Source organism: Takifugu rubripes, chromosome 19 (assembly GCF_901000725.2).
Source record: "Takifugu rubripes chromosome 19, fTakRub1.2, whole genome shotgun sequence".
NCBI lineage: Eukaryota > Metazoa > Chordata > Actinopteri > Tetraodontiformes > Tetraodontidae > Takifugu > Takifugu rubripes.
This window is the reverse complement of record NC_042303.1, coordinates 12,546,521-12,559,610: the sequence shown is the minus strand read 5'-3', so window position 1 is coordinate 12,559,610 and position 13,090 is coordinate 12,546,521. Positions and strand designations below refer to the sequence as shown.

Below are 13,090 nucleotides of genomic sequence, written 5' to 3'. Positions count from 1 at the left end.
CGCACTTGCTTTTGTGATTACAGTCGTCTGAACGGATGGAACCTGAGAGATAGTCAGGGAAAGAAATGAGGGATGAGGATTGTTCTCACATATCAGGTTGGAAGGTTACTGCTCTCAAGTGTAGGAAGCGGAGAGCATATGTTATCTTCCCCCTTCGACAGATTATGCTGTTACTGATTATTTTGATAATTCAATGAGGCTCGCTTTGCCTCAGCCTGACACAATAAATAACCCAAACAGGACATAAAATACATTATTTAGGAGCGTGAGTCAAAAACAGCATCTTCATGCTGTGGTGGTGGGTGAATTCTTCATTCCGCTGCTGCCTGCTGGAAGACATTACAAGAGTTGCTCGAGAAGGTTTCCAGGCGGCAGTGATAGCGTGGCTTTTCCCACAAACACTGTCAAAACAATAATCAGTGTTTAATCTGCTTATGGAGGATGTGCTGCTGATACGGGCAGGATTTACAAGGCGGTTGTGCAATCCTACACCCAATAATGCCGCCTCACATTCCTGTGTGTCTGTGTGCTGGCGTGTGTGTCATCCACATGGTCTTAACAAACACAATCACATTTAGAGCTCTGCAATCTCCTACTGTAAACCAGAGGAACGCTCCATAACTCGCTTCATTCTCATTGCATCACCTGAAACATTGGTGGTAATTATCAGGAGCCCCTATAGCCACTCCTAAAATCCATCTGGTGTGCAACAAAAGCTAAAAGGGACTGCAAATTTTCAGCAGTTAATGGATCAACAGTGCATTTGATGCTGGCTGCAGGAAGAAAAAAAAGAATTATTATGAAGAAGCACACTAAACCCAGCCAACCAACAGAAAAAAATCCAAAAGGAGGGGTCAGTATGCAAAATCTCTTTTTCACATTTTCCATCCCAATATTGTCTCCTTCATCACAGGGTTGGAACATGAAGGGCTGCATTTCAAATCAAAAGCAATGATTCTGCCAATATTGATTGATGGTCCATTGATTTGATTTTATGGTCTATTTCCTCTTAAATGACATCAAGCTCTGCTGCTGCTTCTTCCTGACAGTAAAAACCTAAATGATTCAAGCTGCTGTTGAGATTATCGCCGACATTCGGGATCAGATTGGTCAGATCTGATTAATTGGAGCCCAGAATCTGGAGCCTCCCGGGCTTCACGTGTGCGAGGAAGAGTGCAACAGCAGCTCTGCTTCGATCTATAGGGGGGGAAAAGATCCAGCTAGTTAGAAATAACTCACCGCGAAGATGACAGTGTCCTCTCTCTGGAATATTGGCAGAAACTTGTCTCCGCGGCTAATTTCATGCTTGTTCAGTGGCCGAAATCGACAGAACACCTTGATATTGCATTCCGCGTTAGCATCAGCCATGCTGGGAAACAAATTGTGGACGTGCTTTCAAAGGGCTGGAGGTTTCTTTATCTGTGACTGTCAAAAAATAAATTCCCCTTCGCGTAAAGCACCTGAACGCGGGCTGGAACCATCACACGCGGAGCGATGCTGACGGTGGAGGAATCAATGGACAGACTGCCATCAAATAAATGAAAGAGAAGGGAAAGGAAAGGAGGAGAAAGAGAGAGGTAGTGCAAACTCGGGTGCAGTTGGTCTGCAGGTCCAAGAAGAGACGGAGAGTTGTGAATGGAGAGTGTAATCCAGAGTGGTCCAGCCGGGAAGACTGTCTAGAGAAGCTGCAGGTTCCTCAGCAGCATGCTTCGCATCTCTCTCTCTCTCTCTCTCTCTCTCTCTCTCTCTCTCTCTCTCTCTCTCTCTCTCTCTCTCTCTATGGAGGCGGGGCGTGCTCGACCTCGTTGCTCCCATCAGCACCGCCGGGCACTGGGACCGAGATGGAGCCGCGACTCCACATCCATGCGACTGCACTGCACTGGGTGACCAGGGACAAGTTCCCACCGGTGCTGTTTATCTCACACGCGAAGTGGCATTTTGTGTGACTTGTTTTGGTTTTGCGTTTTCTAATGTCCACCTGATTTATAACAATGTAATCATGTCATCCAAACAATCACGTGAACACCAAAGCGCAGTCATTTGTGCCATGGCATCAATGTTCTGGAGTGAGTACTCCATATAGATCAAGATATTGACCAAGAGAGATCAACGAGATGACCAATTGACGTTGAAATGAAATCCTGCCTTTAATTGCCCCCCAGGAGTATTTCTATTAAGACCTGCCTGACATAAGATAACTTTATTTATACAGCATCGACTGCAATAGAAATCACCTCAAAGTGCTCTAGTGGAAGCCACCAAGCAACAGGGGCACAAAAATAATCATTTTAAAAAAAATAAAACCTCCAGGAAGAAACTGTGCAGGACCAAGCTCACACTGAAGGACCCTCCCGATGATGGCCAGTCAGGCGAAGCAAGAGGTCAATCTAAGGTCGTCAGTGGGGTTCAGAGGCCAGTACAGAGTGTGTCTGAGAGAGAGAAAGAACAAGAGAAGCACAAACTCAGAGTAAAAAGTGGCGTTAACAACATCAGACATCAGAAATGCTGACTGAAACATATCAAACGGACAGTTTCTCTCCAGGCGATCATGTTATTGCATCACCGCCAGTGTCTCAAGAATATTAGAGATAAGGGAGAGGATGGAAGAGAGGCGTAGAAGTTGCTAATGTGTCTGGATCGAGTAGTATGGTCACATTAATATAGGTTAACCTTGAAATCCAGGGCTTTCCAGTCTGTTGCAGGGGTACATACGTTCGCAGTTCTGAAAGGAAGCCTTACCCTTTCAGAGAGCCATTATATGAGGGAACAGACTGTCCTTTTCAGGCTAGATGTAGCCTTGTGTTTTGGAAGAATACCACTTTCTTTCCAACCTTCAAGGTCCTGATTTGTGAATGCATGATAAAAGATACCTAGAACTCTAAAACAGTGCTGCTCCTTCTCCCCTCAACAATGCATTCAATCTATTTTCCATCCAGTCATCTATTAACCATTTTTCCCCTAATTCTAATTATTTTGCTGGATATTTTATTTCTAGATTTCAAAAAACAAGTGGTCGATCAATTGTTTGATTTTGCTGGATCTGCTTGTTTACTGCTATTTTATGTAAGCTTATTACAACAAGTCTTGGATTAAATAAAAATGTTTCAGCAAAGATCCCAATTAATACTTTACTTATTTGACGAGCTTTTGCAAGTGAAGGGAGCGGTGCAATTATGAGCCTTTAGCGCCACCGTGTGACATGATGCTGCATTTCAACTAAACTAATGTGCATATTTCCCTAACGAAATAACTATGCATTTTCTTTCATAAAATGATTATGTTAAATACGCAAATGTGATCGCGGGGTGATCGTTGAAAAAAAACTCAGACGCAAATGTAAGACTATAAAGATAAGACCAGGGTTCGTATTGGCCAGGCGTTACGCATGCGCAGAAGTGATGCGCTCATCCGAGTACGTTTGTTTTACAACATTTTGTGGAGCGGAGACACTCCTATTGGTGTAACAAACATATCACCGCTCATTCGCCTTTCGCTTTGGATAAAAACAAGCACACTCCCTGTCAGACTCCAGCAGAGTATCTCAGACTGTAGCGCTCTGCCGGTCTTGACCAGCGAACTGTATCTTTTGTTATAATTTACTCCGACGTATCGACAAGTTGCGAAATTTAAGAAAGGCTTTTACATTCAGTTGGTTGCGGATCTGGATTTAACCTCTGGTTGATAATGGCCGATCCTAAATACGCAAATCTACCAGGAATTGTAAGTAGACACACCACCGAGCAATTTGTGTTTGACAGCGTTAGCTTCAGGCTCTAGCGGCTAATTTAGCTAACCACGCTCTCTTTTAATACAATTTATGTAGAGAGGTTTTCATTCTTATACAGTTGCGAATCGCGATTCTTCGACTAATCTCTAATTGTGTGTATATTTTAGTTTGGTAGTTGTTTTTCGAGAAACTTGCCACCCTCTATCAATTGTGGCACAGGCCGGGGCGTTGGCCATACAAAGCTTAATTTTCATGTTGTATTGTTCTTGGTATCCTTTAATAGGCTTTTAACGAGCCGGACGTGTATGAGACAGGAGACCTTCCAGAAGATGACCAAGCTCAGTTTGAGTCGGTAAGTGGTTGCTTTTTTTGACGCAAAGTTCTATAGTTAGCATCCGTATTCAGCTAGCACAAGTAGCTAACAAGTGTTTACACTGATGGGCAGAATCCTGTTAACTGAATGGCAGCTATTACAATTTTGACAGTGGAAATATGCTTTAGTCATTCCAGGTTAGGTGAATTGACACCTCATTGATATTTATCACAGGGGTCATTTCAATGGTACTATTTAAGTCTTCCGTTTGATATCTGTAAATAGAAAACCATTGAAGACGCTTATGCCATTAGAGAAAATAGATCTATTATAAAGATCATGGCCTAATAAATATGTTCTGTGTGTTTTAAGCGAGGCAGGAGTTCTAAAACCTCTCTTTTCACTGTATTCTAATATTGATAAGCTGTCATCCAAACCCAGTGACTGCAGGTACCATGAAGGAGTTCTGGTCCAGTAATAAAACTGAATGTTTCCAGGCTGTTCACTGATCAGCTGAGTCCTAATCAGCATTTTCCCTTCCTTGTGTCCCACCTTGTTTTTCCCCTTTCCCACCCCTGCCCGGAACCTAGTTTGTACAAGTAAGACTGGCTCTGTTTTACTCTCCGAGCTGAACGCCACACCTCTTAAATGCATGCGTTTGAAAGTCAGTATTTTCTTTTTTTCCTGCCTCTGTCATGGGGAATGAAGAATTGAGGAATGGATTGAACAGAGTTGCAAACACCTCCTGTAATTCATCTGTTTTGATTCTTTGGAAGTGAATATTACTGAGTCTCTTCTTCCTACTTGCGATTCTAAGGGAATAATGTGGGTTTCAGACGCTCTTTAATCCCATCTTTTTCTTGCTCCTGGTTTGGTTATCTCATCATTCTCAAACTGTCATGCTCTAAGAATTGTTTTACATATGCTAAATGTCATATAATGCATGATTGCTTTGTAAAACTCTCCCAGAGGATTGCAGCCAGAGATAAGTTCGATGCCAAGTGAAGAGTTGAGAAAGTTGCTTCGCCCAGAGTGTTCCATGTTTTGTGCCGTTTTATTGTTTTGAAGTTGTTGGTCACGGCAGAAGTGAACCAGATCATTGCCCTCCAATGTAACAAAAGTGGGGGAGAGGAGAGAGAACTGCCATCATTGAGGCATTTGACCAGCGTGTCTGGAGGATTCTGAAGAAGCCAGTCTCAGAACACTGCTTTCTCTTGTTAACTTTCCCAACCCCAGCTGAATGTTCCTGTTGCGTGCATGGCATGTGATAACCATATTAATCTGTCTTGTCTCTCTCTCCCCCCTGACTCTTTTCTCTCCCCTGCTCCTCCGTTAACTCTCTCTAACTCTCTTTGGAAACCCAAGGAGCTGGTAAGAGCCTAACTAACTACCTGACTCCTCCTCATCGCTCCTGTTCCCTACATCTGTAGAAAAAATCCTTGTGGTGTGTGTGTGTGCGTGTGTTTTCTGTTTTTAATGTGTGCTCAGACTCATCTGTTTACATGTGATACTGGTGTTTTCATTTCAATCTGGTCGTCATCAAATTCATCCCAAATGAGCCGTATTGTTTGTGCTGCTGACAACCACTAATTGAACAGCTATAATTTGGAAATCTAGAAGACAGTTTATGGATATAAGTGTTGGTTCTGTCATCCTGTGTCACGTAGTTTTGATTTTACCATAGTTGACTTGGCTGCATGGATGTCTGTTTCAATGCTTTTAATCACTAATCAGGTCTCAATACATCTTTAGTGTACTTTATTTTTATCATTAATCAACAGCTTCTGTGACTAATTCCTTAGTAATAAACACAACATTGATTTCATTGCTACACTTTTTTCCTTAACACATTAAGGCCGTTGACCATGTGTCGTCTTTTGTATTTTACGAGCGTGTTGATCAGTTTGCATTTTGTTGACTGGGTCAGTAAGAAAGGGCCCATTTGCTGTGTTTGGAGAGTCTTTGTCTTGATTCTATCTAACAGCCACGTTTGAACCACAGGAGGAGCTCTGCAGCGACAGCGTGGAGAGGATTGTGGTCAACCCCAATGCAGCCTACGACAAGTTCAAGGACAAGCACGTCAACACCAAAGGACTCGGTCAGTACCACCTGCAAACATGTAGCTTGGTTTGTCCTTTTTTTTTGGTGGAGCTGTATTACTATTGCTAAAATTAAAGTCGGTTGTTTTCAGGTTTGCCCAAAACTGTTTATACAAACCCCTAACACATGACTATCCTATTTACAGACTTCTCAGACCGCATCAGCAGAAGCCGAAGGGTGGGCTATGAGTCCGGAGACTTTGAAATTGTTAGTACATTCATTTTGTCTTTTATCTGCATTCAAGAATCTCAGATTTCATTTGAGTGAAGGACTATTTCTGAGCTATTGTCAGTAGCACAGCACAACAGTATATGTGTGATATCAGTGCCATTTCCTTTATCTTTGCTTAGCTTGGAGAAGGTTGTGGCGTAAAAGAGACCCCACAGCAGAAGTACCAACGTCTGGTGAACGAAATCCAGGAACTCACTCAGGAAGTCGATGCCATCCAGGTGAGTTGACGGTTGGATATTAAGGGTGTCTTAGCATATTTGTCCCTTTTCCAAGAGGACAATTAGAGAGAGGAAATACTAAACATGATCACTAACCATGATGGTTACACTCCAGGCTGTTGTTTTTTTTTATTCGTGCTTTATTGACCCGTGTTTTGTTGTTGTTGCTGTGTAACACTGAGTTCCTCACCTGCCATTCTGCTTTCAGACCGCAACAAAGGAATGCAACGCAGAGGAACGGCTGACCCCGGTGGTCCTGGCCCAGCAGGCAGCCCAACTCAAACAGCAGCTGGTTTCTGCCCATCTGGACTCACTGTTGGGGCCACAGGCACACATCAACCTGGCGGACCCAGATGGCGCTCTGGCCAGGTGAGACGAGACGATGAGGGAGCTGGCAGACAATGGCTCTTTTCATACACACACACACAGAATCAGAAAGAGGTCTTTGGATCACAGGAGGTCACATTCTGCAGTGATTCTAGTTACTAGGCAGCACTTGTTGAAGAGTTACACATAACGCAGCGTAAGAACTCCACATCTGCTCGTTCAGTAATTAGTCAAGTCTAACTCAAGCGTTGTGTAACTTGCTGGTTAATGGCAAATATCCGTGTTGTTGGTGGAACTTTGGAACATATAGGATATTATAGGATCATCCTTTCGTATCCCCATACTGGCTTCATCCACTTTAATACTGCCAAATGTCTCTCAAAGGTGGGAAAGCTTGGACCTCCAAATAGATTTTAGAGTAGAAAAACCACACTAGCTGCATTACAAAATAGTTGTGTGGCTGCTACAGACTATAGTTGGAAGCAGTCCTCGATGAAGACAATGGAACTGTCAGAATCTTTTTGCGTTTGTCAAAAGCATCTCTCAATAGTGATGCTTTAATGAATGTCTAATTTTACATTTCCATCTTCAGTTTTGATTTGCATAAACGGGTTAAAGGAAATGGAGCAACTGTCTTGCTCACAGAACATCGACTTGCGACAGCGACGTTACTGCCTGCTTGACTGGAAACGCAAGTGGAAAATGAACTCTCATTTAGTGCAGTTGATAAGCTGCGCTATCAGGCAGCACAATTACTGAAGATTGATAGTAAGACAGAGGGAAGGCAATTGGAGGTAATTTGACTGAGCTTTCCAGCTACATATAGAGGATGTGGAATAACAAGGACAACACAGTAGAATTGGAATTTATTGCTTGCATGATTCTGCTGCAATGGCAAAAATTCAGGAACCAACTGGAGAGGTGCTGCAGGATATAGAGAATATTTCTCTGATGTAAAACAACAGAAGGGAATTGATTAAAATGGGAAAAGAAGTAGTGGGAGAACAGCCAATATTGAAAAGGCTGCAAGTTCAGCAACAGAGCCAACAAAGAATCAGTCTGCAGCCGTACCTGAGGCTGATTACGGTGTTGAACACACTGATGCGTTGATCCTCCTGACTTCTTTTCCTTGTTGCCTGCAGGCGTCTGCTCACCCAGCTGGAAGCGGCCAAGGGCAGCCGGGGCGGCGCTCCCGGAGACGGCAAGCCAGCGCCTGCTAAAGGTCCGGACGGAGTGGTGCTGTACGAACTACACAGCAGACCAGAACAGGAGAAATTCACCGAGTCTGCCAAGGTGTGCAGGATGAACGGCTCGGCTGATTTCACATGCATGCGGTTGCTGTCATGTCTTTTCATCTCATGAGAGAAATGTTTGAGTCACGAATGAAGGAAAGGGAGAAAGGTGTGTGGATGCGTGTGGATGCGTGTGCGGGTCCGGGGGAGCGTTGTTGTCACTGCCAGCCATGTTTTCTGTGTTGCGTCTCTGTAGATCGCAGAGCTGGAGAAGCGTCTCGCAGAGATGGAGATTGCAGTTGGCTCTGGATCAGACAAACAGGTGCGCATCCTTCAAAGAAAACACAGCAATCTTCTTAAGCTTTCACAAAGCAGACTTGTAAATCTATCATCGGTGTGGTGTGTAGGGAAAGTCTTTGTCTCAGATTAGCTGTGTTTACATTTGCAGGGACCTTTGAGCACTGGTGTACAAGGAGCAAGTTTGATGGTAAGAAGGAACTGTCTAGAAGTCTCTGTCTAGAAGTCTCTGTCTAGAAGTCTCTGTCTAGAAGTCTCTGTCTAGAAGTCTCTGTCTAGAAGTCTCTGTCTAGAAGTCTCTGTCTAGAAGTCTCTGTCTAGTGTCACTGGGGAAGTCGGACATGCTGCAAAGAGCACACCAGTTTGTCAGTTGCTGAAGATTGTAAAGTCTAATGTGTGTGTGTGTGTGTGTGTTTGTTTGTTTGTTTGTTTGTTTGTTTGTTTCAGGACACTATAGAACTCCTGCAGGCACGGGTCAGTGCCCTGGACTCTACTATGCTTGATCAAGTCGAGGCCAGGTTGCAGGTAACGCTCTTTTCACATCATTTTAGTGACACACTAGCTTGAATTGGTGATTTTCTTTCCGTGAAACAAGAGGACTGTGGGTAGTTCCCCCCCCCCCCCCCCATTAACTTGTCTGATTCTGCTATCCAAATTTGTTTTTAACAGTCGTCAGTTTTTACTTTTTAATAAATGAATTCATTGAACCATGGGGTAAATAAATGCTATTTAAATTACCTATGCACATTTGGGTAATGCACCTTTGACGACCATCTCAGCACCATCTCTATGATTAAGGCTCAACACTGTTATTTCCCCTTAAATCTTCTTCAAACCTGCTAAAATGCTATCAGCTTTTGTGGGAATCAGAAGTGAATGACCTTTCGTTGCGTGCATGGCTGAGTCTGGCTCTGACAGTCCACAACATTGTTGTTGGATCAGACCATCCTTCAGCATTTCTGCGTTGTTTTACTGCAGCCTCATTAACCTTTAACTTGCTGAAAACAGCCCACAAGTCAGAAAAACCACAGGGCAACCAGTACGTAGACGTATTTAGAGTTGCTGAAAAATGTATCTGATGACTTTAGACTATAAGAATATTTAGCAGTATTCAAGCGACATAATAAGAGGATGGAAGCCTTGACATCCTTTACTTGTTAAGGAATGCACAGTCACACGAAGGGTATCTGCCTTTTTAATTAAATGCATAGTAAAGTTGGAATGTTTGACTGTTTTTCTTTTAGATATCTCAATGTCTCGTTGAATTGTTAGTCTTTCTCTAAGAGTTTCTCCCCTTCCATTTAGAGTGTCCTTGGAAAAATGAATGAGATTGCTAAACACAAGGCAGCTATTGAGGATGCTGAAACACAGAATAAGGTTGGTAACTCCTGTGCATCTAACAGCCTGTGTAGAATTTAGTTATCAACTGGGAAATTGCTTCAAAAATGAAAGGGAGCCCTCTCGCCCAGATAACTGATATCAAGAAGGAGATATATTTGCATGTATTAGAGAATATTATAGTTAAATGTAATACTGCAGCTGCTTGGTTGTAGCTGTCAAAGGAAGTTGGTAAATGTTGGCTGTATCTTATTTCTGTCTATTGATGATTTAGCACTTTGCAAGAGTATTTACCTGTGAATTGAGCTAAAGTGTTGAGTGTTATCGCCCGTAGGGGGCAGTATTTAGCTATTTTGAAGGATTGATTTTTTATTTTTTTTAAAAGTGCTTAACTGACCTTATAATGTATTCATTCATTCATTATTTCAAAACTGCATGCACTGATATTATTGAATATTGCAACACAGCTGTTATGTGGTTGCTGACAACCAAAAATTAGGACTTTTTTTCGTGTACCCTTTTAGGTGTCACAGCTGTATGATGTGGTGCAGAAGTGGGATGCCATGTCGACCTCTGTGCCTCAGGTGGTGCAGAGGCTTGTTGCTGTCAAGGAGCTGCATGAACAAGGTAACCAAGTTGTTGAAGTAGGGAAACGGGGCAAGAGGAAGGTGTTGGCTAAACAACTGGGTCAGAGCATCTTCAGAACTGCAGCTCTTGTGCTGTGTTGTGCAGTTCAAAAGCGTTCCCAGGCCAGTAGGCATTAAGAACATTAAGCAATGTTCTGCTGGGAAATTTGGATCCTGCCTCTTTGACATGCATCACATACCTGAGCATTGTTGCAGACCATGACGCCTCAAATGCCCATGAGAGTTCAAGGAGAGCATGTATGTAGGTCATTGGGGGGGTTACTTATATTTTAATATTCAGAATATGTAGGACAATATAGAGCATGAACCCAGATCACAGTAGCTGCGCTCCCAATTTATTCTTGTCCTGTAATCAGCATTTTCTAAATCTTTGGATCATCTGTATGTGAAGATTGAATGATAGATTCTAAGCTGAAACGGATGTCAAGTGGATAATAGAATTAGGCAAAACGTTGTCATTCTGTCACAGCAGTACAAAAAGTCCTCACTCCAGAGCCCCTAAATGATAACGCAATTAGAATCAATCTGTCTTTACTGAGTGCAAAATGCAGCCTTGGGGAGGAAGAGATGCGCGATACGTGCATATCAGGTTATCATCTTTTTATTTTTTAACACATGAAAGCAGATTGTATTGATCAAATATCCCCAGAGCTCAGAAGTCGTTTATCATTCGGCCTCTCTGCACCAATCTGTCACGCGGCGCCGTTAGCTGTCTCTCTTCAGCACGGCGCAGCAGCGCTGGCTTTATTCCTCTTCTGATCCTTCTGCACTGACAAAAGCAAGTAAAAACTGTACAAAAGACAATTTGGTATCTGTTATGATGGCTCCTGTCTCTGTTATCAGTTAAGCCCTGAGCAGAGACAAGACTGCAAATTACACACCACAATGCTCAGTCGCTCTGTCCGTCTGTCTGTCTGTCTGTCTGGTAGCCATGCAGTTTGGCCAGCTGCTGACCCACCTGGACACCACTCAACAGATGATCAACAACTCTCTGAAGGACAACAACACCCTGCTAACACAGGTAGGACGTCCAGCATCACGCTGCTTCCACAGCCAGATGACACAAGCAGTAACATTATACTGTGTTTTAATAGAAATAGATTTCTCTGTGAACTTTGGTCTCCCGTTTTCAATCATTCTTATTTTTTCTACATTATCAAAGATATATTGGTAGTAAAATCCTTCTATGGAAAAAAAAAAACTGTTGTGAAGGCAACAATAGTTTAAAAAAACCAAAAAAAAACAGCGCAGGATGGTTTTGGGGGTCATGACCTCAGCCCAGATGGGAAATTCAAAGTTTTAATAAATGAGCTGGAGGAGCGGAGCGGGTTTAAAATTTAGATTTTAATTTTCCACTAGTGGCTCATGTGCTGAGTGGCGTCTGTCACACTGCTGCGCAGAGAAGATCTGAGAAGCCACTTAGAGAAATGCAGAATTCTGACATTTCAAAACCAGAAAATCAGCCTTTGTGGTTCTTCATCCCATCATACTTGCTGGCCTCATAGCTGTTAACGATCTGCACTCATTTAGCTTCTTAGCGGTCATATTTCACTTGTTATCCCCACCAGGTTCAGCAGACAATGAAGGAAAACCTGCTCGCTATAGAAGAGAACTTTTCTGCTCTAGATGAGAGAATGAAGAAGGTTTCTAAATAAAGAGGGCAGAGATGTCCTCCAACAGCCTGGAGGACATGGACAAAATGTAGAGAGCAACGAAGGGACGCGTACGCTTTGAACCTGTGGTCTCCATTCCTCTGTTGCTCTCTATTTTGCTTCTGCCTTTTTTTTTTCACCAAGTGGAATGTTTAGAAGGTTGGAAATCATAAAAAAAAACATCAAAAGTGACCAAATGTCCTTGTCCACCCTTCTTTCTTTCCTTCACTTGCATCAAACTGCTCAACGAATGCACGGCTCCATTAATGACAGTTAAGATTTCTGACTTTTAGACTGGATTGTTTTTATAATTGTATTAAATGGTAGAAATCCCCACTTTTCCATGGAACCTTTAATATTTGTTTTGCCTTTAGAAGTCCGGTCACATGATGGTTGTATTGGATTTGACGGATTGTTCTTTCATGATGTCGCGGTCTATTGTCTCATGATGTTCTAGCAGGACTGACCAGGGGGACATGTCACTGATGGGACCCTTGTAAATATGCTCGCCATTGTTTCTTCACGCTCAGTCGCTTGTAACTATAATATTATGACTGAGAGCAGACACCACGGTTGAGACTTTTATCTGCTTTGACATCGCACAAGTCAGCTGTACTGTTCATATGTGGTCACACAAAAAACAATAAAACAAAATCAAATAAAACCTGGCCTCTTATTTGCAGAGCTAATTGTCAACCCATTGAAAAGAAAAGAAAATATACTCCTGTAGTGATTTGAAACCCATTAACAAAACCATTCAAAGGGATGTTGTAATTGTTTGGGCACTTGCAGACACGTCTGAACAAGGAAGACAGGACACGAGGATGACTGGATGACAGACATTGTTGTCATCGACCTCGAACTGCTATTAAACAGAACTGACATGTTATTACAGCCATGCAAGCGCATATTAAAATGATGGTTTGTAATTTTTTAAAGACGGACGTTGCGGGTCTACTGATGAACACTAGATGGCAGCAAAGTATCAATAGCTTCACACACTACAAT

The 13,090-nt window shown here is 42.7% G+C and overlaps 2 protein-coding genes across 5 annotated transcripts in view; one reads left to right on the top strand and one right to left on the bottom strand.

The window, feature by feature from the left end:
* Positions 1 to 1,704, bottom strand: part of LOC101072357 (kinesin heavy chain) — a 38,890-nt gene extending 37,186 nt beyond the window's left edge. Inside the window, exon 1 of the mRNA XM_003973536.2 lies at positions 1,240 to 1,704. Coding sequence (XP_003973585.1) covers positions 1,240 to 1,368 — 129 coding nt within the window. The 5' untranslated portion in view covers positions 1,369 to 1,704. The remainder of the gene's footprint in view (positions 1 to 1,239) is intronic.
* Positions 1,705 to 3,507: 1,803 nt separating this feature from the next.
* Positions 3,508 to 12,746, top strand: dctn2 (dynactin 2 (p50)). Of its 4 annotated transcripts, XM_029826962.1 has the most exons (16): positions 3,508 to 3,720; positions 4,011 to 4,079; positions 4,631 to 4,639; positions 5,406 to 5,411; positions 6,042 to 6,138; positions 6,286 to 6,347; positions 6,491 to 6,589; positions 6,798 to 6,958; positions 8,059 to 8,209; positions 8,405 to 8,470; positions 8,597 to 8,635; positions 8,893 to 8,970; positions 9,751 to 9,822; positions 10,308 to 10,410; positions 11,360 to 11,451; positions 11,999 to 12,746. In XM_029826962.1, exons 1-16 carry the CDS (start codon positions 3,685 to 3,687, stop codon positions 12,083 to 12,085), a joined length of 1,227 nt encoding a protein of 408 aa, XP_029682822.1. In that variant the 5' UTR covers positions 3,508 to 3,684; the 3' UTR covers positions 12,086 to 12,746. The 4 variants fall into 4 exon arrangements, with proteins under 4 accessions (XP_029682822.1, XP_029682824.1, XP_029682823.1 ...); XM_029826964.1 differs by lacking the exon at positions 4,631 to 4,639; XM_029826963.1 differs by lacking the exon at positions 5,406 to 5,411.
* The last annotated feature ends 344 nt before the right edge of the window (positions 12,747 to 13,090 follow it).

Excerpts from the sequence above, each read along its gene's own strand:
- dctn2 (XM_029826962.1), top strand. The coding sequence starts at position 3,685 with ATGGCCGATCCTAAATACGCAAATCTACCAGGAATT. Across the intron at positions 6,348-6,490 it reads AGTCCGGAGACTTTGAAATT|CTTGGAGAAGGTTGTGGCGT; the intron begins GTTAGTACATTC and ends ATCTTTGCTTAG. Across the intron at positions 6,959-8,058 it reads CCAGATGGCGCTCTGGCCAG|GCGTCTGCTCACCCAGCTGG; the intron begins GTGAGACGAGAC and ends TGTTGCCTGCAG.